General features: G+C 54.9%; 3 protein-coding genes, 1 long non-coding RNA gene and 1 pseudogene across 29 annotated transcripts in view; 1 reads left to right on the top strand and 4 right to left on the bottom strand.

Annotated features, from left to right (window-relative positions):
- PLA2G6 (phospholipase A2 group VI) overlaps positions 1-7,716 on the bottom strand; it is a 96,731-nt gene extending 89,015 nt beyond the window's left edge. For 2 of the 4 annotated variants that reach the window (XM_077949626.1, XM_077949632.1), the window contains exon 1: positions 7,511-7,716. The gene's annotated coding sequence lies outside the window, so the exon portion shown is untranslated. Of the gene's footprint in view, positions 1-7,114; positions 7,181-7,510 lie in introns of those variants that run through there. The other 2 variants (XM_077949624.1, XM_077949633.1) reach the window with 1 other exon arrangement.
- Positions 6,084-20,212, top strand: MAFF (MAF bZIP transcription factor F). Of its 4 annotated transcripts, none has more exons than XM_001092994.4 (3): positions 6,084-6,412; positions 17,527-17,593; positions 18,119-20,212. In XM_001092994.4, exons 2-3 carry the CDS (start codon positions 17,558-17,560, stop codon positions 18,575-18,577), a joined length of 495 nt encoding a protein of 164 aa, XP_001092994.3. In that variant the 5' UTR covers positions 6,084-6,412; positions 17,527-17,557; the 3' UTR covers positions 18,578-20,212. The 4 variants fall into 4 exon arrangements, with proteins under 4 accessions (XP_001092994.3, XP_077805897.1, XP_077805896.1 ...); XM_077949771.1 differs by having other exon boundaries at positions 6,190-6,438; XM_077949769.1 differs by lacking the exon at positions 6,084-6,412 and adding an exon at positions 7,245-7,309.
- LOC144331737 (uncharacterized) lies at positions 11,206-14,175 on the bottom strand. Its single transcript, XR_013399107.1, has 2 exons — positions 13,244-14,175; positions 11,206-12,557 (listed from the first exon to the last, which is right to left on the bottom strand). It is a non-coding gene; the product is annotated as an uncharacterized LOC144331737 (long non-coding RNA).
- On the bottom strand, positions 19,137-24,645 carry LOC144331480 (uncharacterized; annotated as a pseudogene).
- Positions 22,757-25,380, bottom strand: part of TMEM184B (transmembrane protein 184B) — a 54,454-nt gene continuing 51,830 nt past the window's right edge. For 17 of the 20 annotated variants that reach the window (XR_013398582.1, XR_013398581.1, XM_077948272.1 and 14 more), the window contains one exon: positions 22,757-25,170. Coding sequence is in view for 17 of the 20 variants with exons in the window: in XM_015150313.3 (XP_015005799.1) it covers positions 24,929-25,170 (242 nt within the window). In the remaining 3 variants the exon portion in view is untranslated. 20 annotated transcript variants of the gene reach the window in all.

The following is a 25,380-nucleotide window of genomic DNA, read 5'->3' as shown; positions in this document are numbered from 1 at the left end:
ATCACAGGCGTGAGCCACTGTGCCCGGCCCGGTTGTTTGGGTTTACTCAAACCGTTTTTCTCTCTGCTGAACAATCACATCTCCAGTCCAGACTCAGGACCCTTGTATTTGCAGACAGTGGCCCTGGTCAGAGACTCCCTCCACCACACCCTGCCTGGTTTGCCTTAGGATTGATAAAGTAGAGGGAAACGAAGAGGAAGAAGAGGGGGAGGAGGGCACCAGCGTCCTCCAGGATCCCACCCAGGGGTGCCCACGTGCAGAAATGGCATGTGTTCTAATTATGGTCAGACTCTGAAGTGGCCCACGTGAAATATCGACTCTCTCCATAAAAAACCCAGCAAGTCATTCTGGCGGGGGCAGCAGGAGAAAGCACAGCCCTCGAGTCAGACCAGCCTGAGTTCAAGTCCTCTGCCAGGGACTAACTGTGCAATACTGGGCAAGGTTCCTCACCTGTCACGGTCTCGACTTCCTCATCTGCAACGTGGCCATGATAACACCTAAGTGCTAAGACGTGGAGAAGATTGAGGGCGACCTGATACACAGGAGCGCCACACCCGGTACCCAGGGCGTGCTCCCTGGGCATTCGGGGAACTGATCACTCTGTCCATTACCTCTGCTTTTGACACCAGGGACCGTTTCGTAGAAGACAACTTTTCCACAGATGGGGGATGGGGGGTGGGGGTGGAGAGTGTCCGGGAGTGTGCGTGGGGGATGGTTTCGGGATGAAACTGTTCCAGTGGCCGGGTGCGGTGGCTCTCGCCTGTAATCCTAGCACTTTGGGAGGCTGAGCGGGGCGGATCACCTGAGGTACGGAGTTTGAGACCAGCCTGGTCAACATGGCGAAACCCCGACTCTACTAAAAATACAAAAATTAGATAGGCATGGTGGTGCCTGCCTGTAATCCCAGCTACTCGGAGGAGGATGAGGCCCGAGAATCAGTTGAACCCAAGAGGCGGAGGTTGCAGTGAGCCAAGATGGCGCCACTGCACTCCAGCCTGGGGAATAGAGCGAGACTCTCCAAAAAAAAAAAAAAAAAGGAAAAAGAAACTGTTCCACCTCAGGTCATCAGGCATACCAGGCAGTAGTTAAATTCTCATAAGGAGCGCACAACCTGGATCCTTCACACGGGCAGTTCACAATAGGGTTCGCGCTCCTAGCTGAGACTCTAATGCCACTGCTGATTCGACAGGAGGCGGAGCTCACGCTGTAATGCTCACTCAGCCCGCTGGTTCCTAACAGGCCACGAACAGACCGGCGCCGATCCTCGGCCTGCGGTGTGGGGACCCCTGCTCTAGAGGACTCCTGTCTCTAACTTGATATTATTGACCTGTTATTACATACTAAGCGCTGTGCCAGAGGCTTGTAAGTGCAAACACATTACCTTGTTTCACAGCCTAAGAGGAGGCACTATTAGTAAGCCCGGTTTATAGATGGTGGAGATGAGGTCAGCTGGTGAGGCGTGGGGCCAGGATCTGAACCCGACAGGCTGACTTGAGAGTCCCTACTTTCTTTTTTTTTTTTTTTTTTTTTTTTGAGACGGAGTCTCGCTCTGTCGCCCAGGCTGGAGTGCAGTGGCCGGATCTCAGCTCATTGCAAGCTCCGCCTCCCGGGTTTACGCCATTCTCCTGCCTCAGCCTCCCAAGTAGCTGGGACTACAGGCGCCCGCCACCTCGCCCGGCTAGTTTTTTGTATTTTTTTAGTAGAGACGGGGTTTCACCGTGTTAGCCAGGATGGTCTCGATCTCCTGACCTCGTGATCCGCCCGTCTCGGCCTCCCAAAGTGCTGGGATTACAGGCTTGAGCCACCGCGCCCAGCCGAGAGTCCCTACTTTCAAAAAACAATTTTTTTTTTTAATTTTTATTTATTTATTTATTTTGAGACAGAGTCTTGCTCTGTTGCCCAGGCTGGAGTGCAGTATTGTGATCTTGGCTCACTGCAACCTCTGCCTCCCAGGTTCAAGCAATTATCCTGCCTCAGCCTCCTGAGTAGCTGGGATTATAGGCATGTGCCACAATGCCCGACTAAATTTTTTTTTGTGTGTGTGTGTGTGTGTAGAGACAGGGTTTTGCATGTTGGCCAGGCTGGTCTCAAACTCCTGACCTCAAGTGATCTGCCTGCCTTGGCGTCCCAAAGTGCTGGGATTACAGGTGTGAGCCACTGCACCTGGCCAAATTTTCTCTTCTTATAAAGACACCGATCAGGTTGGATTAGGGCCTACTGTAAATACTTTAATTTACTTATGCCTTTTACAACTTTGTCTCCAAATACAGTCACATTCTGAGATTTTTAGGCATTAGGACTTCAAAATATACATTTTAACATTATGAAATTCCACCCATAACGCTATCTATCTACATGTATTATTTTCAGAACCATGTCAGAGTAAATTGCAAACATGAGGCCCTTTACCTCTAAATACTCCAGTGGGCCAGGTGCAGTGGCTCACACCTGTAATCCCAGCTCTTCAGGAGGCCGAGGTGGGCGGATCACCATGAGACCAGCCTGGCCAACATGGTGAAACCCCGTCTCTAGAAAAATATAAAAATTAGCCGGGCATGATGGTGGGTGCCTGTAATCCCAGCTACTCAGGAGGCTGAGGCAGGAGAATCACTTGAACCTGGGAGGCAGAGGTTGCAGTGAGCCAAGGTCGTGCCATTGCATTCCAGCCTGGGTGAGACAGCAAGACTCCGTCTCAAATAAATAAATAAATAAATACTCCAGTGTATATTTCCTAAAATCAAGGACACATTCTCTTCTACGACCACAGGACAAGCACTGAAGTCAGGAAGTTGGGCATCGATACGATACTATTATCTCATCTGCGAACTCCATGGCAATTTGCCCCTCACTGGTGATATTAACTTTGATCACTTAGCGAAGGTTGTGTCTGCCAAATTTCTCCACTGCAGAGTTATGATTTTTCCTTCCATAATTAATTATCATCTTGTGGGGAAATAAGCTGAAACTATGTAAACACTTTCTCATCAAGCTTTCATATCCATTGGTGATTCTTGCTGCAACCCATGATTACTATGGTGGCTGCCTGATGGTCATTTTCTTTCTTTCTTTTTCCTTTCTCTTTTTTTTTTTTTTTTTTTTAATAGAGATAAGATTTCACCATATTGCCCAGGCTGGTCTCGAACTCCTGGGCTCAATGATCCTCCTGCCTCAGTCTCCCAAAGTGCTGAGATTACAGGTGTAAGCCACCATGCCCGGCCTGAGCCCCCACTTTTAAGTAGGACATTGCACCATGGCCCTTGATCTTGACCAGAAAGGGAGGATAGTGAGGCACTGACCCCTTGTTCTGGGGGGCTGGGATGGGAGTAAAGGATATAGGCAGCATGGTGTCCAGAAGTGTTGTTCAGGTCCACTGGGAATTCACTCACTAGTTGAGCACCTACAATGTTCCAGGCGTGGCCCCAGCTCCTGAGAAACTAATAAAAAAGGGAGTAGATTGGGAGGCTGAGGCAGAAGGAAGGCTTGAGGCCAAGGGTTCAAGATCAACCTGTGCAATATGGTGAGACCCCCATCTCTGCAAAAAATAGAAAAATTATCCAGGCACAGTGATGCACACTCGTAGTCCCAACTACTCGGGAGGCTAAGGTGAGAGGATCGCTTGAGCCCAGAAGTTCAAGGCTGCAGTGAGCTATGATCATGCCACTGCACTCCAGCCTGGGCAACAGGGCAAGACCCTGTTTTGTTTTGTTTTTATTCTTAAATGGGGTGGGGAGTAGAGAAAATAGACTCCATTGTGCAGTTTCTAAAATTAAGAACTTTTGTACCCCAAAGGTTACAAAAGTTAACCTAGGTGGCTCTTTTAGCTATGCACATGGAGAGGAGTGAGCAATTGGTTTTTTGAGTGCTAGACAGAGCTGCCTCAACATTTGGTCATCTGGGAAACTAGTGGGCCAATTTGCATACCAAACCCACGGCCTGTGGGAGGGAAGGGAAAGAAGTCATAGTGTCTGGTGGACCAAGGCACAGAGGCAGGAAAGCAAGACAAGGGCGCTGAAATAGAATTCGCTACATCAAGAAGAGCGGGGATCCTTGCTGGTGATCAGGGTGCCACACAGAGGTCTCCCCATTTGGAGAGGTCCTATGCCCTCCACAGTGGAGGAAGTACCATGATGTCGGCTTCACAGGAGAGACTGTGGGAGCGATGGAATTTCAGGCAGTGGGGACATCATGAGCAAAGGAAAGCGCGGGATGAACAGCAACACCCACCCCCTATGTGGCCTCTGAAGCCATCTCTTTTGGGTGGGGCTTCCCACCACGGCACACAGCCCTCATGTTTATGTGGCCCTCCTCCCCTGCGATGTACCCTGGGCCAGGAATCATTCAGACCTGGATTCCAATTCCAGTGCTGGTACTTCCTAGCCAAGTGCATTTAGAAAGTCACTTTCACCTCTCTGAGCCTCCAGTCATGTATTCCTTCAACATGTATTTACTGTGGGCCTACTACGTGCCAAGCACTATTCCAGACAGTGGGCAGGCAGTGTGAACAAGATAAGCCTGGCCAGGCGCAGTGGCTCACATCTGTAATCCCAGCACTTTGGGAGGCCGAGGTGGGTGGCCTGAGGTCAGGGGTTCAAGACCAGCCTGGCCAGGCATGGTGACACACCTGTAGTCCAGCTAATAGGGGGCTGAAACACGAGAATTGCTTGAACCTGGGAGGCAGAGGTTGCACTAAGCCAAGATTATGCCACTGCACTCCAGCCTGGGCAACAGAGTGAGACTCTGCCTCAAAAAAAAAAAAAAGAAAAACAGACAAGGCCTGCCTTTGTAAAACATACATTCTGGTTGGGGAAGACAGACAGACAATAACCAGCACTCACATACATAAATGATGAAACACCCTACAGAAGTATTAAGGTAATATAAGAACAAATTTCAAGGCTGGGTGTAGTGGCTTGCACCTGTAATCCCATCATTTTGGGAGCCCAACATGGGTGGATTGCCTGAGTTCAGGAGTTTGAGACCAGTCTGGGCAACATGGCAAAACCCTGTCTCTAAAAAAAAAAAAAAAAAATACAGAAAAGAACCTGGCATGGTGGTGCGTGCACCTCAGCCTCCTAGTTACTTGGGAGGCTGAGGTGGGAGAATGGCTGGAGTCCGGGAGAAGGAGGTTGTGTCACTGCACTCCAGCCTGGGTGACAGGGTGAGACCCTGTCTCAAGAAAAGCAGTAATAATAAAAATAAAATTTCAGAGGTGAAGATTGCTTTAACCAGGGTGGTCAGGAAAGGTCTCTCTGAGGCAGTGACATCTGGGCTGACATGAAAGATGAGAAAAAGCCAGGCAAGTGAACAGAAGGCGAGACAGCCAGTGCCAAAGGCCTGTTGCAGGAATGAGCTCGGTATGTTTGGGGGACAGAAAGAAGGGCACTGTGGCCGAAGAGCAGTGGATGGAGAGAAAGTGGCCAAAGGAGGTGTGTAAACAACCTGAGCTTTGTTGAACATTGAGAAGAACATTGGCTGGTGTAGAAAGAAAGACTTTGGAGGCAAAGTATGGAGCCTATCTATCCGGAGGCTGCTGCCATTGTCCGGGTAAGCTGATGGTGCTGAGACCAGGTGCCATGACTGGAAGTGGTGAGAAGTGGTCCTATGCAGGAGACCTGGAGACACCACTAGCTTGAGTCCTGAGGTGGGAAGGAAGGGAGAGTGAGGGATGGAGCCAGGCTCCCAGGTTTTGGCTTGAGCAGCTGAGATGGGATGGCAGGGGAGTGGAGGTAGGGCTGACATCAGGAGCGGTCTTTGGGCCGAGTCCTCTGCAGTCCCCATCTGACACCCACTGGAGGTGCAGAGTGGACAGCTGGCTATGAGTCTGGAACTGAGAGAAGCTGTTCGCTCTGGAAATACACACCTGGGGCTCATGGTCATAGATGTCATTTAAAGCCACGGGACTGGATGAGATCATTAAGGCAGAAGGTGTAGGTCGAAAGAAGAGGGCCAGGACCACTGACTGCAAAATGAGCCAATGACACCTACACCCACGGGGCTCTCGCGACGTGTCGCGTGAACGCACCCAACGAGCACTGGAACCAGAGCGGCCCCGGGGGCGGGGCTACCAGGGGGCGGGGTCAGACGGGGGCGGGGCCGAGGGACCAGGCGGCCGCTGCTGGCCGGAGGGCAGCCGGGACGGTGACGTCACCGCATGACTGGGTTTTTATGAATGAAAGGAATCCTGTGAGTGAGTAATTCCGGGAAGCTCGCCTTACAACTCCGCGCGGCCTCGGCCCCCTGCGCCGCCCTCCCCACAACAAAACTCAGCGCGGCGCTCCAGAGCGCCCGGTTCAGAGCGACCTGCGGCTCAGAGCGGAGGGGAGACAGACCAGAGCGCGGGCCGGGACAGCGGCCGGGACAGCGGCGAGACGCGCGCGTGCGAGTGCGCCGGGCCAAGAGGGCCCAGAGGCGGGTGAGGAACGCGGGGCCAGGAGGGCGGTGCGCGGGACCCCGAGGCGGCAGGGTTTCCCGCCCCAGGACGCGCCTGGGGTGGGCGCCGGGGCCCGATCCGTCGGGGCTCCCGGGGCTCCATCGCCCGACGGCTCGGGGCGGGGAGAAGGGAGCGGCCGTCCCGGGGACGCCGAGGACGGGGCCGAGGCCAGCTCGGCGGAGTGGGGGTGGAGACGGGGCCCCTTCCCGGGGCGCGGGCGGGGAGGCGGCGGCGCCGGGGAGGAAGGGGCAGCGCAGGCTGGCGATCTCCGCGTCCGCCCGGCGGGGGCGGGGGCGCTGTGCTCCTACGTGACTTCGGTGGGAACAGGCCCTGGCCCGGCGCCGGCGGGCGGTGCGTGCGCGGTTTGTTTACGTCTGAGGGCGGGCGGTCGGGCGTGTGTTCCCTGGCGGGCGGCCTGGGTATCCTGCCCGGTGCGTGCGTGCGCGGTGTACCTCGGGGGGCGTGTGTCTGTTGTGCTGTGTGTGCGCGTGTGTGCTTGTGTGTGCGTGTCCGCGCGCGCGCTCCCTGGGGCCTGTACACCAGCGGTGTGTACCTCGGAGAGGGCGTGCCCTGGGCTGGCCACCGGAGTAAACGCGGAACAAGGACCCGAGCGAAGGAAGCGGACCCATGCGTCTTCACACGGGGTCTGGGAATTCTGGCCCGGGCCTCCCCAGTCCTACTTACCCAGGGCTGTCCGGTCCCCGCTCTCCCCGGAGTTTCCCAGGGCCTCTGCCACGTGACCCCAGTGTTTGTCCCCCGCCCAGAGCCGGTGCCCGCAGCCACAGGGTGGGGCAAGGTATCAAAGACCCCACCCAGCTAAGCTAGGAGCGAGGGGTGTGAGCCACCCCCGCTTGGCACCCTGGTGGATCTGGTAACAAAGTGAGTTGGAGCCCAGGTTCTTGTCCCCAGATTTTGGGGCTCCCTAGGGAGGGAAAACCCAACGTACTCTCCTTCTTCCCAGGGTTGCCCATCCCCTCAGTCCCGTGAGAACAGGAAGGGCCAGAAAACCTTGACTGCAAAGGTGCGGGGCAGGGAGAGGACCACAGGCTTTCTCGCTAGTCCGGGTTCTGGAGGCTGTACCTGCTAGGTCTTGGAGGATGGGGTGGAGCCGGTTTCCGCCCTCCTGGTAGTTTCAGTTCGCAAGTGGGACTAGTGAGACCAGACTGACCTACAGCTGGACGCCGGAAGCTAGCTGAGGCTCTGAGCCAGCCGGCAGACCCCGAGTCCTCACCCTGAGCCAGGCAGGGTCAGCAGGCAGTGGGGATAGGCCTCTGCACGAAGGGTTAACGAGCGAGGGGTGGGGCCTGACCTAGCCACCACCTACCCACTCACCCAATAGCCCTGCAGAAAGCACCTGTTTGTTGTAGCAGCCTGCAGGATGGGCTGGGGGCTAGAGATTCCTTGGTCTTAATCCACCTTCCCCCTCCACCCACCCACAGGCTAGGGAATCATGGGAGGGGAGCAATGGAACTTCCTAGTGTGAGGAACCAATGATCTTTTGACTTTGGATCTTTGAACCCTGGGTGAGCTCTGCTGCAGCAGCTGAGACCCTCAGTGTTCCCATCTGCCACTGGAACTAGATAACAGCCAGGATGGCAGGATGGTGGGTAGAAGGGGGAAGCTCTGGAAGTCTCAGACTGCAGGCAGCATATTTTCCAGGTGAATTGTGGAAGAGAAAGAGCCGACTGCCCCATGCCAGGAGCTGGGGGTACCCAAGAGTAGGTCAGGGGGGTTGGGGCCAGGAGCACAGGAACCAGACAGGCCCACCCTCAAAGCTGGGCAGGAAACTTTCCAAAGTAGGGCCTGGGGTCAGGGGATGAGGGGAAGTGGCTGGTTGACTCAGTCCCAGATGAAAAGTTAGCATTGAGAGGTTTAACTTCCCATTGAATCACCCCTGGGCCCTGCATTGCCATTGGGCCCCTGCCCTGGACCAGATGCCAGGGATGAGATGAACAGACCAGATCCAGAGACTGACCTCTGGGAGCTTACAGCTGAGCAGTGGACACAGAGTTGAAGAAAGATCCACAGAAGTAAATGCAAAACACAGCTGAGATGGGTGACGTGAGGGAGAAGTCACTGTGGTTTGAAAGTACATAACAGCGCTCTGACTTAGCCAGGGCAATCAAGGAAGGCTTCCCTGGGGAGGTGACTAGTGCACTGAGTCTGATAGAGTGGTGGTTGTCTGCAAAGCCCTTGAAGGCAGGAACTGTGATTCACTTCAGGGTCTCCAGGGCCCAGCACAGAGCCTGGAACACAATGGGTGCTTCTCGAATGTTTGCTGATTGCATGAATGAGCCCTGGATCCCTGTCCTCGAAGAGCTCCACAACATATGCAGAAAAAGGCCTGGGAACCCCAGAGAAACAGGAAGCCAGGGCAGAGGCTGGAGGAATCTTGAAGCAGTCTCCCAAAAGCGAGCAGATCCTTCAGGGCTCAGGCAACTTCCTCCCTCACACACACAGGCATGCACTGCCCGCTTGTCCCTTTGGGAAACATTCAGGGATAGTAGAATTTGCTATCTGTTCATTCATTTGTTAGCATATGATCCTGGGAGAGAGTGGACAGGAACATGGTTGAGGCCTGAGGACCCTACTGTGTGGGCTTGCGGGGAGGCTGGCATTGCAGGGTTTTGAAATGGGCCAAGCACGGAGAGGCTCGTGGGTTTGTGTCAGTAGTGATTCCTCTGACAGCTCTTGCGGGAGGATCAATGGTGGGGATTGGAGACAGACGGCAAGGCAAGAGGCTGGTGAGCAGGCAGCTGTGGTCATGGTCCAGATGAAAGAAGAAGTGGTCTGTGGCTGTGCAGGTGGAGAAGAGGGCTAGTCTGATAGTCTGATAGTTTGCGTCTCATGCCCCCACCTTCGGGAAGCCTTCACCACTTTCCTTTCCCTGCCTCTATTCTGCTGGTGGTCTTGGAGCTCTGAGCCAGAATCTGAAACTCTAAACTCGGAGATAGTCATTGTTGGAAGGTACCTTAGACTTGGAGGAGGTTTGGCGTATTGGGAAAACTGAGGCCCAGAGAGAGGGAGTGCTGTCCCTGAAGCCACACAGCGAGTGTGAGAGGGTGCCCGAACTAGGGCTGGAACCCCAGGCCGTTGCTTCTCTGTGGTGCTGGGTTCTCCCAGCCTTGCTCCCCTTCCAGCAGGGAGGCGGCTCCAGCAGAGCTGGCTGCCAAGACCTAGGAAAACACATTTTTTCCCTCTGTCCTCACAGAGCAAGCAAAATGGCTCAGCAGCCAGAGAGGAGCCCATGCCAGCGGGTGGGCCTTCTACAGGATGTCTCTGGAGTGGACTGCTGGGGCCAGGGAGGGGGACGTTGGAGGGTTGTGGCTGCTGACTGGACAAGGCAGCTGTCAGTCCCTCAAGAGTCACCTCTCTCCTTATGCCTCCAGAAGACGTCATGGACCTCCAGACCCTGGAGGTCAGCTCTGCTGGCTTCCAAGGGAAGAAGCTAGGGAGAGGCGGTGGTGGCCGGAATAGAAGAGAGAGGACCCCTGGGTTCCAGTCCACCACTGCTACCAAACAGTGGCTTGGTTGCCTCCGGTGCCTAACAGGGGATTGGATCAGCTACTATTTCTCAGGCCCAGGGTCCGCCAGCCTGGCAAAGGCAGAGGACCCATGCCCCTTGGCAGCCCCTGGCCTGGGGTTGCCTGCGGAAAGCCTGAGGTTACCAGAAAGTTCCCCCTTCTTGTGACTTTCCCTCTGTGATTGCCTGACTTTGCTGAGCTAGGACATTCCTGGGCAAACGTGGGTGCCTCAGCTGACATCCAGGATACAGTTGAGGGGGCTGAGGCTGGGACAGGAGGGCATGGAGGAGTGGGGGAAGAGCAGGTTCAAAACCTTCCTAGCGCCTGAGGGTATTTACAAACACAGCCAGCTTCCACTATTAGCAAGGGTAGGGAATGGCTGATGGTTCCATCTCTCCGTTCCATCTCTCGGGCCTGGTCTGGAGGCACTGTTGAGGATTCTGAGGCTGTGTCCAAGCTCAGGAGAAAACAGTTCTGTGCTGAGAAAGACTCAGGGGCTGTGTCCTGCCTCACTGGGAACTGGTGCTGGGTGTGGTTAGTGATGTGTCTGTTGCTTGTGGATAGTGGGATGATGGCGAGATGAGGTGATCTTTCTTGCCTATGCCTCTTTTTTTTTTTTTTTTTTTTTTTTGAGACGGAGTCTCGCTCTGTTGCCCAGGCTAGAGTCCAGTGGCTTGTTCTTGGCTCACTGAAACCACCTCCCAGACTCAAGCAATTCTCCTGCCTCAGCCTCTCAAGTAGCTGGGACTAGAGGTGTGCGCCACCACACCCAGCTAATTTTTGCATTTTTTTTTTTTTTTAGTAGAGACAGGATTTCACCATGTTGGCCAGGCTGTTCTTGAACTCCTGGCCTCAGATGATCTGCCCACCTTGGCCTCCCAAAGTGCTGGGATTACAGGCGTGAGCCACCTTGCCTGGCTATCTTTTTTTTTTTTTTTTTTTGAGATGGAGTTTCACTCTGTCGCCCAGGATGGAGTGCAGTGGCACGATTTCAGCTCACTGCAACCTCCACCTCCGGGTTCACGCCATTCTCCTGCCTCAGCCTCCCAAGTAGCTGGGACTACAGGCGCCCACCACCATGCCTGGCTAATTTTTTTTTTTAAGAGGCGGGGTCTTGCTTTGTCACCCAGGGAGTGCAGTGGCAGGATCACAGCTCATTCCCGCCTTGAATTCCTGGGCTCAAGGGGTCCTCCTGCCTCAGCCTCCTAAGTAGCTGGGACCACAGGTGTGCACAACTGCACCTGGCTAATCTTTTTATTTTTTGGAGATGAAGTCTAGCCATCTTGCCCAGGTTGGTCTTGAACTCTCAGGCCTGAATCGTACCCCATGCTGGCTGTATGAGCCTGGACTACTCTATTGCCGTCTCTGGGCATTACCTCAGGATTGGGCGAACCAGGGAGATGACGGTGTGAAGGGACCAGGTTTCAGTCCTGGGCCTTTGCAGATATTCATTCACACCTGTTGTGTGACTTCAAGCAAGTGATGCCCGTCTCTGGGTCTCTACTTCCCCTTGGGTCAAGTGAGGAGGCAGGACCTGATGGCCTCGAACGGCCTTTCCTGCAGTTCCCTGTGTGACTGCCGCCAGCTGGGAGATGCTGAATCAGAGCGAAACCCCAGTGCTGGCTACAGGCCTGACCCCTCCTGGACAGACAGCAATTCTAACCTCCCAGGTGCTCACTGACCTCTACAGTGTATACCACTTGATTGCACCAAAACCCTGCGAGGCAGGTATTATTCTGATCCTTTAAATGGGAAAGTGGAGACCCAGAGAGATGGAGTGGCTCACCCCAGGTCACACAGCCTGAGAAAACAGAGATGGGACTTAAACCCAAGCTTGACTCCCAATCCAGTGCTCCTTTCCCTGTTTCCCACACCCCGCCTTTGGGCCCAAAGTCACGTGGATGGGATCTCCTCTGTTCTCTTCCCATTCTCCTAGCATCTGTACTGGCTCTGCCAACAGGCGCAAGGAAGCAGCTGGAGAGGAGGAAGAATTAGAGACAGGGCCAGGAGGTACTGAACGACGTTTCAGCTTGGAACTTGGTTTGGACACTGACTAGCTGGGTGATGGCGTCAGACACTCCGCCCATCCACCCTTCCCCAGTGCCTGCTCCCTGCCAGGTCTTGAGATGGGTGGCCTCAAGCACCCAGAGCTGATTCAGCCTCTCGCTGTCTGGTGGAGAGACAGCAAGGAAACACAACCCATTACACACAGGGGTAGGGGTGCCTAACAAGTCCTAAGGATCAGGGAGGGCTTCCTGGAGGAGGAGATGTCTACACCCAGGGCAAAAGGATGAGTAGGAGTCTGCCAATGTAGGGGGGAGTAAGGGGAGAGAGATGTCATGGGGTGGGAGGTGGCTCAGAGGCAAGAAAGTACGGGTGGGAGGAAGTGAAAGAAATTCTGTGTGGCTGGAGCAGAGTGGAGGTGGCAGTGGTGGGAAATGGGCGTGGGGCTGGACACACAGGGCCTGGGGTGCTGTGAGGGTAGGTCTGGACTCTGTCCTTAGGATAGTAGGGAACTATCTATCTATGGAACTATCTATGGAAGGTTTTTGTTTTGTTTTGTTTTGTTTTGTTTGAGACGGAGTATCACTCTGTCGCCCAGGCTAGAGTGCAGTGGCGCGATCTCGGCTCACTGCAAGCTCCACCTCCCGGGTTCACATTGTTCTCCTGCCTCAGCCTCCTGAGTAGCTGCGACTACAGGCGCCCACCACCACGCCCAGCTAACTTTTTTTGTATTTTTTCGTAGAGACAGGGTTTCACCGTGTTAGCCAGGATGGTCTCAATCTCCTGACCTCGTGATCTGCCCGCCTTGGTCTCCCAAAGTGCTGGGATTACAGGCATAAGCCACCCTGCCCAGCTGAACCATGGAAAGTTTTAATCTGGTTGGTGGCATGGTCAGATTCACGTGGTGCAAAGATTGTCCAGCTGCTGTGTGGGGATGAGCTGAGGGCAGCAGGGAGGCGTGCTGGACCTCCCCAGGTGTGTGTAGGGCAGTGAGTGTGACCACTTAAGAGGCCTGCATTGGGTCGGGCGCAGTGGCTCTCACCTATAATCCTAGCACTTCGGGAGGCCGAGGCAGGTGGATCACCTGAGGTTAGGAGTTCGAGACCAGCCTGACCAATATGGTGAAACCCTGTCTCTACTAAAAATACAAAAATTAGCTGGGCATGGTGGCAGGCGCCTGTAGTCTCAGCTATTCAGGAGGCTGAGGCAGAACGAATCTCTTGAACCCAGGAGGCGGGCGTTGCAGTGAGCTGAGATCCTGCCACTGCACTCCAGCCTAGGTGACAGAGCCAGACTCCATCTCAAAAAAAAAAAAAAAAGGCCTGCATTGAAGGGTAGGATCAGTGAGGTTGACATGTAAACATCTCCAGATAGTGTCTGAAAGGTCAGGTAGCCCACAGATCTCATACGACTTTTCCAGGTAGGATAGGAGTGCACAGAGGCCCCCAAGGAGAGCTAGGTGGGTAGCCAGGGCCTGCCTGAGCCCCCTAGGATTTGAAGTGCTAGGCAGGGAAACTGAGGCCAGAGCCCAGGCTAAGCCGGCATGTTCAGCAGTGGGGGTTGCAGCTCAGGGTTCACCCCATGAAGCCACTGGTCTTCACCATGGATCCACACAGGGGTCTAAAGCTGCCTGGGTCCTGACCTGGCACTCTGGGTCCACGCAGCTACCCCCAGCGCAACCTGTGTGACTCCTAAGACTCTCCTGCTTAAGGGCCACAGTGGCTGCCCCATCAGGGGATCTCTGCAAGCATCAACTTCCTTCTGTCCCACTCCTTCCTTCCCTCTGAGCGGTCAGACCCCCTGACTGTGTGGGCCAGGGGGGGCTGGGGAGTTTCCTGAGAAGCCCTGGACTGTCCCCACCTCGGCCTGAGTCACACTGAGAACTCAGCAAGGATTCCTTGAGCATCTATGAGGTACTAGGCGCTCTTCTAGGCACAAGGGAGGCCACGGTGAATGAGGTATAAGCTCTGCCCTCATGGAGCTGGCATTCTAATTGGAGGGCTGGGAGGGACAGACACTGAACAAATACCCACCATATATGTGAGTCATGATAATTACACATGAGAAAACCTGAAGTGGGGAAGGAACATGGGGAGTCTGTATGTGTGTGTGTGTGTGTGCGCGCGCGTGTCTGTGTGTGTATCAGGGGTTGCAAATTCTAAATTGAGTGAACATGGGGTCTGAAGAGACCTGAGGAGGTGACAGAGCAAACTCTGTGGCTATCTAGGGAACAAAGATGCCAGCAGAGGCCATGAGCGGTGGCTCATGCCTATAATCCCAGTACTTTGGGAGGCAGAGGCAAGAGGATCGCTTGAGCCCAGGAGTTCAAGACCAGCCTGGGCAACATGGTGAAACTCTGTCTGTACAAAAAGTACAAAAATTGGCCAGGCTTGGTGGCATGCACCTGTAGTTCCAGCTACTAGGGAGGCCGAGGTAGGAGGACCACTTGAGCCTGGGAGTTTGGGGTTACAATGAGTTTTGACCATGTCACTGCACTCCTGCCTATAACAGAGTGAGTGAGACCCTGTATAAAAAAAAAAAAAAAAAAAAAAAAAAATGAAAACAAAAAAATGCCAGCAGAGGGACCAGCAAGTGTGAAGGTCCTGGAGAGGAGCATGCATCCTGTGTTGAGGAACAGCAGGTGTGGCTGAGGCAGGGGAAGCAAAGGGGAGCCAAGCAGGACTGAGGTCGGAGAGGGCATGCTGGGGAGCACTTTCTTTTCTTTTTTGAGATGGAGTCTCACTGTGTTGTCCAGGCTGGAATGCAAGTGGTGTGATCTCGGCTCACTGCAACCTCCACCTCCCGGGGTCAAGTGATTCTTCTGCCTCAGCCTCCTGAGTAGCTGGGACTATGGGCGCCCGTCACTACGCCTGGCTAATTTTTGTATTTTTAGTAGAGACGGGGTTTCACCATGTTGGCCAGGCTGGTCTCGATCTCCTGACCTTGTGATCCACCCACTTTGGCCTCCCCAAAATGCTGGGATTACAGGTGTGAGCCACCGCGCCCGGCCACTGGGGATCACTTTCTGCAGCACATTGTGGGCCACGGTGACGACTCTGGCTTTACTCCAGTGAGCCGTGGGAAGGTCCTGAGAGAGGCGTGACATGAGCTGACTTAACACAGCTACCTGTGTCACCCAGGGGGAAAGTGAGGCACAGAAAGAGTGGCTAACCTACCAGAACCCCACAACTAGTGAGCGAGACCACCCCCAAAAGGCCCCAGGTGTGTCTGGCACCAAGGTCCATGTAGTTTTCATTTCTCCACCTTGTCCCTGGGAGACACCTCGGTCCTGCCAGAATGTGTCAGAGGCTGAGCCGACCTGTGAGGTCAGCCCTGCAGACAGCTCAAGGAACCAGGGCTTGGACCTGGCCTATTGCCCTCTGCTGTCCACCAAACTGGGTAATGCTCTTTCCGATATGGCATGTGTTTATAGGATGCTACAGCTCAGATCACAAAACATCTTCCTTTATTTTCTTTTTACTTTTTTTTTTTTTTTTTTTTGAGGTAAAGTCTCGCTCTGTCACCCAGGCTGGAGTGCAGTGGCGTAGTCTCGGCTCACTGTAACCTCCACTTCCCATGTTCAAGCAATTCTCCTGCCTCAGCCTCTCGAATAGCTGGGACTACAGGCGTGTACCACCACACCTGGCTAATTTTTGTATTTTTGGTAGAGATGGAGTTTCGCCATGTTGGCCAGGCTGGTCTCAAACTCCTGAACTCAGGTGATCTGCCCGCCTCAGCCTCCTAAGTGCTGGGATTACAGGCTTGAGCCACTGCACCCAGCCTATCTTCCTTCATTTTCCTTGGCTTCTTATTACTGCCCCCTCCCCTTGGAGACAGATGAGAAAACTCACGTTCACAAGGAATGGCGGAGTAGATCCTATCAGCTAGGGACAGAGCAGACTGCTGCTTTATAGGGGCCTTTGGGAGTTGGTCCCCTTCTCCAGCCCAGAGCAATGACCACTGACCCTCCACGAGTTTTATTCACCTTTGTCTCCCCATTACCAACTACATGTTTGGCAAAGAGTAGCTGCTCAATAAATAGTTGTTGAAGGAGCATGCGGCTGTCAGGCGTGTGGGAGGGGGGATTAGGAGATGAGAGGCCCTCAGTGGTCTAGGGATGGCTGCCCCATCTGCCTAGGGCATGCTGAGTTAGTGTGGGGCAGTCCCCAGGCAGCTGGGAAAGCTTTTCCAAAACAGAGGTCTAGATGAAGGAGGCCTGGGGAGAGAGGGGACTGGCTGATATTGTATCTTATGGGGTGCCGGATGGGCTTTGTAAAAAGGCATTTACTGGCAGGGTGCGGTGGTTCAAGCCTGTAATCCCAGCACTTTGGGAGGCCAAGACGGGTGGATCCTCGCACGAGGTCAGGAGATCAAGACCATCCTGGCTAACACGGTGAAACCCCGTCTCTACTAAAAAAATACAAAAAAACTAGCCGGGCGAGGTGGCGGGCGCCTGTAGTCCCAGCTACTTGGGAGGCTAAGGCAGGAGAATGGTGTAAACCCAGGAGGCGGAACTTGCAGTGAGCTGAGATCCGGCCACTGCACTCCAGTCTGGGCGACAGAGCGAGACTCTGTCTCAAAAAAAAAAAAAAAAAAAAAAAAAAAGAAGGCATTTACTGGTGCACATATGCTGTGTGTATTTTTCTGAATGTAGGTTATACTTTAAGAAAAGTTCTGAAAAATCAGCTGAGTACGGTGGCTCACACTGTAATCCCAACACTTTGGGAGGCCAAGGTGGGTGTATCACCTGAGGTCAGTAGTTTAAAACCAGCCTGGCCAAATGGCAAAACCCCATCTCTACTAAAAATACAAAAAAGTAGCTGGGCATGGTGACAGGCACCTGTAATCCCAGCTACTTGGGAGGCTGAGGCAGGAGAATCACTTGAACCCGGGAGGTGAGCCGAGATCGCACGACTGCATTCCTGCCTGGGCGACAGAGTAAGACTGTCTCAAAAAAAGAAAAAAAGTTCTGAAAAATCAAATCAAAGGCACATGACCAAGCCCCATGTGGAAGAATGGTCAGGAGAGGGACATCTGTTCATTTGGTGCACACTTACTGGGCCATCTACTATATACCAAGCACTTATTTAGGCATATTGATGCCATGGTGAGACAGGCAAGGCCTCTGCCTTCATGGGCTTCCGTTTTGGTGGAGGAGGAGTGGGAAGGAGAAACAAATCATAGATGAGGAACCAAGCACAAGAAATGCAGAAGAGGTGACTGTTACAAGGGTTAATAGGCAGGGTTATGTGATGTGACACAAAGAGGCGTTTAGCCGGAATGGTCAAAGAAGATCTCTTGAGGCGGTGACATTGGGCAAACACCTAAATGATGAGGAGTCACCATGGGGAGCTAGAACAGTAAAGAGAACAGCATGTGCACAGCTCCCGAGGCTGGAAGGAGCCATTCAAGGAGGCCTGTGGAGCAATGTGGAGAGAGGAAGGTGGCAGGTATGAATCAGTTCTAAGATAGCAGAGGCCTTGAATGGCAAGGTAGTGAGTTTGGATGTTATTCTAAATGGGAAAACAAAAACAAAACAAGGTGACTTTGACCTCCTTTCTACCCTAGGTCTGCGGCCCAGAAGGCACCTTCTGCAAACATGTCTGTGGATCCCCTATCCAGCAAAGCTCTAAAGGTAAGGAGGCAGCCTCTGTTAACCCATGAAGCCCTCCCTCCCTGCCCATGTAGAGCCTCGTCATCCCAACTTCCCCTTCTTTCCTGGAATCCCCTGGGTGGCTCAGCAGGCACCAGGCCTTCATGATGCCCAAGGGAAGGGCCACAGCCACAGGCTGGGACCAGGAGGCCTGGGCTCTGGTCACGGGCTGCATGTCCCTGGGGTAGGTCACTTCCCTCTCCATCCTCCTTCCCCATCGAGTCAATGCCCCCTGATGCATTCAAAGGTGCTTTCCGGGCTGGGTTTCTCTGGCTGAGTCCAGGGCTTGGCGCTAGGTTAGAATTCAGGTTGAGCCCGGGGTGGCATCCTTTTGTGTCCGGATCCTAGTTTGGCCTGGTTTCCCCTTCCCGGATTCCTGCTCCCCTTCAGGGTTTTGGATCAAGTCCAACCACCACCTCGGTGGCTAAGGCAGTGAAAGAGGAACACCGAGGTGTGGAGCGGTGCACCGTCCCCAGTCCCTGGGCCTCAGTTTCCCTATGCCCGCAGATCAAGCGAGAGCTGAGTGAGAACACGCCGCACCTGTCGGACGAGGCGCTGATGGGGCTGTCGGTGCGCGAGCTGAACCGGCACCTGCGCGGGCTCTCGGCCGAGGAGGTGACACGGCTCAAGCAGCGGCGCCGCACACTCAAAAACCGCGGCTACGCCGCCAGCTGCCGCGTGAAGCGCGTGTGCCAAAAGGAGGAGCTGCAGAAGCAGAAGTCGGAGCTGGAGCGCGAGGTGGACAAGCTGGCGCGCGAGAACGCCGCCATGCGCCTGGAGCTCGACGCGCTGCGCGGCAAGTGCGAGGCACTGCAGGGCTTCGCGCGCTCTGTGGCCGCAGCCCGCGGGCCCACCACGCTCGTGGCGCCAGCCAGCGTCATCACCATCGTCAAGTCCACCCCGGGCTCGGGGTCTGGCCCCGCCCCCGGACCGGACCCCGCCCACGGCCCGGCCTCCTGCTCCTAGTGCCCGCCCCCGCCATGCCCCAGCCACGCCCCTCCGGCTCCAGCTCCCTCCCCAAAGTGCCTGAGCGCCGCCTCTGTGCCCAGGCCCCATTTCTCTGCAGCACTGGCCCCTTGGTGCACACACACTCCCTCCATGGGCCCTGTCTTCCTCTTGCAGCCCCCAAAACTGGGACCGCATGGCCCTGGGAAGGGGAACTTTGGTAGGTTGGGGATGGGACAGAGGTCTGGATCTGGGATCGCCCTTGGCTGAAAGTTTAGCCTTTTTAGATTGAGAGATACAGAGCCGGCTCAGAGAACAGCTGTTGGGGGAGAAGAGGGCACCCCTCATCTTGGAAACTGCTCTGATTGTGCCAATATGTCCTCCAAACCCTCCCAGGATTCAGAGCTAGGTTTGGCTGGCTGTGACTTACAGGCCATCCTGCTGAGAAATTGCACTGAAGAGATGCCTCCACCTCTGGTTTAGGCCTGGGGGTGCCTGACCCTCCGAAACTAAGAGTGGGTAGGAAGACTAGTGAAACCCAGTTCACAGATGGGGAAACAGGCCCGAGGTCACATTTCACTTAGTGGTTGTGCTGGGACCAAAACCTGGGTTTCCTCACTGCTGCCCTAAGATTCATTCCAGCCATGGTTTTCAGGGGGACAGTGGACAGGGACTCAGAAAGGTGGTGGGAGGGCATCCCTGGCCTGGGAGACCGCTCGCTGCAAGGGAGGGGGAGAGAAGCAGAGGGAGAGAGAAGGTGACATGGATGGAAGAGTGGGAAGGAGCTGGCCTGGTTCAGCCCTAGGCTGTCCCTGCAGCCAGGGTGTCCAGGGGCTGGCCAGTCAGAGAAACGGCGCCATGGACTGCTGTGGCAAATAGGGAGACAAGGAGACAGACCCTGCAGTCCTACTGCAGCCTGGAGTGGGGTCCTAAGAAGAAGGGTACCACCTTGACCCCTGTCAGTGTCCACTGTGTGGTGGGGGCTGACCCCTGCCTTTGATTGTCATTCTCCTGGGAAGCCCAGCCTCAAGTCCCTCCCCCAACACTGTCCACACTGCCCCTCCCCACTGTTTATTTATTGCACGGATCTAAGTTATTCTCCCCAGCCAGAGCCTGAGCTCCTGTTCCCTGGGGAAAGTGGCGTATGGCCCTGAGCTGGACTTTATATTTTATATCTGCAAATAAATCACATTTTATCTTATATTTAGGGAAAGCCGGATAGCAACAACAAAAAATGTTTAAGCCAGGCACGGTGGCTCACACCTGTAATCCCAGCACTTTGGGAGGCCAAGGAGGGGGATCGCTTGAGTCCAAGAGTTTGAGACCAGCCTGGACAACATGGTGAAACCCCGTCTCTACAAAAAATACAAAAATTAGCCATGCTTGGTGGCTCATCATGCCTGTAGTCCCAGCTACTTGGGAGGCTGAGGCAGGAGGATCACTTAAGCCCAGAAGGCAGAGGCTGTAGTGAGTTGAGATCGCACCACTGCACTCCAGCCTGGGCAACACAGCAAAACCCTGTCTCAAAAAAAAAAAGTTTAAAAATATTGCCCGGCTCCTAGAATTTATTTATTTCCTGACTTACAGCAAGCGAGTTATCGCCTTCTGTATTTTGTAGACTTTCTAAATAAAGTCAAGTTCTTTTTCCACAGAGAATAAGTGTGTATCCTGGACTATCTTTGTTGGGGAGGGGTGTCTAGAATGGGTTTCTGCTTTGAACCCCTGGGGCCTCTGGTGGTGGGGAGGGCTGGTGCACATCACCAGCTGTTGCACAGGGTATGAGGTGGGGTGGAGACGGCTACAGAGACCAGCGGTGCTGAAACTTCGATGCTTCCTTTTGGTTGCTTAGAGCACAGGAGCTCCTGGGGAAAACAAAGCCATGAACACAGTGAAATTTAGAGCTACATTCTGGCGGAGCATGGTGGCTCACACCTGTAATCCCAGCACTTTGGGAGGCTGAAGCAAGAGGATCATTTGAGACTAGGAGTCCAAGATGAACCCGGGCAACACAGTGAGACCCCATCTCTACAACAAATAAAAAATAATTAGCCACGTATGGTGGTACACGTGCCTATTGTTCCAGCTACTGGAGAGGCTGGGGTGGGAGGATCACTTGAGGCCAGGAGTTTGAAACCAGTCTGGGCAACATAGCAAGACCCCCATCTCTACAAGAAATTTAAAAATAAGAAAACAGGCTGGGCACGGTGGCTCACACCTATAATCCCAGCACTCTGGGAGGCCGAGGCGGGTGGATCATTTGAGGTTAGGAGTTCAAGACCAGCCTGACCAACATGGTGAAACCCCATCTCTACTAAACATACAAAAAAAAAAAAAAAAAACACTCGAGTGTGGTGGTGCACGTCTGTAGTCCCGACTACTCGGGAGGTTGAGACAGCAGAATTGCTTAAACCCGGGAAGCGGAGGTTGCAGTGAGCTGAGATCGCGCCACTGCACTCCAGCCTGGGTGACAGAGCGAGACTCCATCTCAAAAAAAAAAAAAATTAGCCATAGTGGTGTGGTTGAGCCCAGGAGTTCAAGGCTGCAGTGAGCTATGATTGTACCACTGCACAATCTAGGTGACAGAGACCCTGTCTCAAAAGAAATTTAGGGTTAAATTCCCGGGCATCCCTTTAGTGAACAGACACTCCCACCCAGAGAGGAAAAAACCCAGATTTCGGAGTCATTTTTCCAGCACTTTCACACTGAGGTCTGATTTTCTACAGGCAAGTAGAAACAATCTTCCCTATGTTTCAGAAGGCCCACGGAGGCAGAGTGGCTTTCCCAGCCCGTCTGCAGACCTAAACCATAACCCTGTGTCTTGTCCTAGGCCTCAAACTCACTAATTTCAACCCAATCTGCCAGCCCTTCTGAGGCACCCTGAAGGAGCTAGTGGAGTGTACTGTGGTCTGTGGGTCACGGCAACTGGGGTTTGAATCTAGGTGTCTGTTCTTAGCTGTGGGATCTTTGGTACTTATTTGATTTCTCACAGCCTCAGTTTACCCATCTGTAAAATGAACATGCTATGGGGCATGAGGCATGAAAAACCCTGGGGACCCTGTGCTACAGGTTTTTTTTTTTTTTTTTTTTTTTTTTGAGATGGAGTCTCCCTCTGTCGCCCAGGCTGGAGTGCAGTGGCCGGATCTCAGCTCACTGCAAGCTCCACCTCCCAGGTTTACGCCATTCTCCTGCCTCAGCCTCCCGAGTAGCAGGGCCTACAGGCGCCCACCACTTTGCCCGGCTAGTTTTTCGTATTTTTTAGTAGAGACAGAGTTTCACCGTGTTAGCCAGGATGGTCTCAATCTGACCTTGTGATCCGCCCATCTCGGCCTCCCAAAGTGCTGGGATCACAGGCTTGAGCCACCGCGCCCGGCCGGGCTGCAAGTTTTAACACTCAGAACACACATTTACAGTGGCACAGATTGAGGTGAGGTCAACTGTGGGGCTGGGTATGGGGCCGGTGGGGTAAGGCACCAGCTGTGCAAAGGTGCAGGATTTGAGTCCTGGAAAGGGCCAAATCGCATAGGTCGGACACGTCCACGGGGCTTTCTCCCCTTTCCAGGTTGGGGCTCGGTGCTTTCCCTGCCAAGACCATGACCCTGAAATACTGAGTTCAGTCCTGCGGGAAGGGCAGCAGGAAGCTGCGGGAGGACGCAGGACCCGCCTCGGGAGGCTGGCGGGAATTCCCCCACCCACGCTGCATTCCTGAGTGCTCCCGTCAGCAGCAAGCCAGGCCCTGAGAAGGCATGCAGTACCAGAGAGGCCAGGCACTGTGCCCACGGCCAGAGGCCCCCTGCCCCAGGGTCCCTGGCCCTGAGGGTCCCAGGGTGGAGGATGGGCCCAGAGATGCAGGAAGCTTGTCTGGAAAGGGGATCCCAGGAAATCCTGGGAGAAGCCTGCAGGAGCGGGGGGCTGCCAGCATGTGGGCCCCATCGACCTGGTTGACCAAACAGGGAAGGAGCATTGACCACCTGCAGCCCGGCTGTCTGTCCTGGGGTGGGAGCTTCCTGGGGGCTGGGGAGACCCTTTGTCCGAGGGAGGCCTGGGCCTTGACCTTCCCGGTCAATCTGAACCCCCATCACTTAAAGGTTACACACAGGAAGGAGAGGGTTTCCTAAGCCGCCCCTGTCCACAGCCACTACACCCACTCCAAACCCAACACAGGGGGCAGGGAGGAGGAAGGAAAAACCTCACCCACATGCAGAGATTTCAATACAATCTATATTGTCTCATATATATATTCTTCCTCACTTTATTTGCTCACTTCTGTCACGCATTTAAAATGTCACAGAGACCAAAATAGAGTGGCTTTCTGGTGGAACTCATGGCAGTCATACAACAAGATACAAAACTAGGAGACTCTGTCTTCTCATACATCATACAATTAATTTTTCAAGTATTCCTTATGTACAAAGAGCTACTCTATCTGGAAAGAAAATTAAAAAAAAAAAAAAAAAAAAGACAAGGTAGGTTATGCATCCTAAGGAGGAGGAGGGGATGGAGCGGTTGGGCACGTGTTCCCATTCCCATGACCCCAGGGACCGCTGACTCCCTACCACTGAGCTCTCCCCAACCCCCACCCTCCACGCAAACAGCAACGCTGGGGCAGGTGATGACCAAGGGGGTGGGAGTCAGCAGCACACTTTGGCCTGGAGGGAGAAGGGAAGCTACGTCGGAGACAGCTTGGTGAAAGCAGACGGCAGGGGCAGGGCCAGGGCTGGTCCTCAGCCTGTGTCTGCACCCACCTTCCCGGGTCAGGCCCCCCAAGACGGAGGGGGAGAGCTGGCCTCTGGCACCCACATGCAGGCCTCTGCCACAAGGGAAGGAAGGAGGCCAGGAAGACAGCCAGGCCCCGACTCTCCTCACAGGTGGCAGGGAGGGAACCTGTTCATTCCAGGAAGGACCAAAAGAAAGAATCCCCAGTGAACACCGGCAGGGTCCCTCTCCCTTACCCTACCAGCTTCTTGAGGCCACTGCAGCCCAAACCCAGGGATAATCTGGGTTTTAGATGCCAGGACACTTTGCCTGTAGGGACATGTGTTGTGACACCAGGCTCTTCCTAAGTCAGGAGCTGGTATAAGCCCAGCCTGCCGGGGGCTCCGGCTCCGGAGGCCCCAGGTCTAGAGGTGTGGAGGGGGAGAGGAGGGGCTTGGTGGTCCTGAACACTCCTGAGGCCTGTCTGAGGGCTCTGGGCCCAGCACTGCAGGATCCTGTGAGCGCCAGCAGCTGAACGAAGAGCCCCAGGGAGCATGTGGGACAGACAGGGAGCCAGAGAGGGGCGCTTTTATATGTGACTAAGGCACAGAAGAGATGGGCCAGGGGCCGGATGGGGCAGAACACCAGGCCCTGTGTAGATGGGGGCCCCGAGAGGAGTCTGGGACCATTCCCCCACCTCTCAGCTCCCCACCGTGTGGCCACCCCTCCCAGCCTCCCTGCCAGACTGCCTTCCCCCGGAAGCTGGTCTGAAACATGGAGACTCAGACCTTTCCCCTGAAATGGGAGGGAGAAGCCCCAGAGAGAGAGAGGACCCAGCATCAGCCTGGGAGGGAGGGCTGGGAGCCCCTGAACCCTGGAGCAGCCAGGAAGCAAGGGCTCTGCCCAAAGCTATCGAGGAAGGACCCAGGTGAGCCGGCAGTGCGGGCTGTGGGCTGTCCTTGGTAGGCCAGGGGGAAGGGGCATGAGGCAGGCAGAGGTGTGGCCATGACGGGCGGGGACACCCAGGGACCAGAAGCCCCTGCTTCAACAGAAGTGGTGCCCAGAGGCCCCTGAATGCCCTTTCTGGGTGGGGCCTGTGACTCCTGGTGTCTGGCTCTGATCCTTGCAGCATGCCAGGGAGGTCAGGAGGGGAGGACCACAGAGTGCCCACATCCCCTCTCCTGCCCAGGGTGAGGTGAATCTAGCACTGGACAAAGGTGGACAGGGGAGGGATGCAGGCGGGAAGAGCCCAGGTCAGACAGGGTATTGCACGGTGTATGTGGGGGCCACGGCTTGCCGACCTCAGCCTGAGAGTCTCGCGGGGAGAAGGGGCTAGAAGGCTGCAGCCGCTGGTCCACACACAAGCATTGGGGCCTGGGCGCGGCTGGTCCCAGCATGCCCCCAGCACAGGATGGGCAGCAGGGGCATGAGCCTTGCTCCCAGTGTCCTCTGCCCTCGCCCGGGCAGTGCAGGCTGGGCCGTGTATAAATATTCCTGAAGGCCCATGGGCGAGCCTGGCTGTCCCCGTGTCCTCTGGAAGTGACATGTGTTTCTGGTCCAATAAATAAATGGTGGCGTGAGTGCTGTGCCAGCTGCCTCCTGGCCTGGTGGTGTGGCTGGAGGTGGGGCACAGCCTGACCATGGCTACGGCACCAGCACTTCTGCCACCACAGCCCGCACCTAGAACTCATCATCAGAGCTGAGCAGGAGAGTCTTCTCGTTGTCGCGGGCGCCACTGAGGCTGTGGGAGCGGGAGAGGCCATGGGCGCCACCACGCCAGGCGGGCCCAGGCTCCAGGGTGGAGTGCTGCGTGTACTGCTGGTAGGCGGGTGAGAAGTTGTGGATGGCGTCCTGCACGATGTCGTGCGGGCTCATGGTCTCCTTGAGGCTGCTGGAGATGCTCTTCATGGGGGCGCAGCGGCCTGCCGGGCAGGGGGCGGGAGGGGCGGGTGAGGAGGCTGCTCAGCCCCTGCCTGTGATCCTGGGACAGACCCCCCCTAGCCCAAAGCTGTGCCCTTCCACCACCCCTTCTGGGACAGAGAATCGGGTCCAGGATATGAAAAGGGGCAGGAAAAAATGGACTCCTTTGGCTGAGGAGCCCCAAGGGGAGGCTCAACTGTGAAGAGGAGCAG

Source organism: Macaca mulatta, chromosome 10 (genome assembly GCF_049350105.2).
Source record: "Macaca mulatta isolate MMU2019108-1 chromosome 10, T2T-MMU8v2.0, whole genome shotgun sequence".
Classification (NCBI taxonomy): Eukaryota; Metazoa; Chordata; class Mammalia; order Primates; family Cercopithecidae; genus Macaca; species Macaca mulatta.
This window is presented reverse-complemented; position numbering and strand designations above follow the sequence as displayed.

Coding starts and splice junctions, on each gene's coding strand:
- MAFF (XM_001092994.4), top strand. CDS start 17,558: ATGTCTGTGGATCCCCTATCCAGCAAAGCTCTAAAG. Junction 17,594..18,118: donor TATCCAGCAAAGCTCTAAAG/GTAAGGAGGCAG, acceptor CTATGCCCGCAG/ATCAAGCGAGAGCTGAGTGA.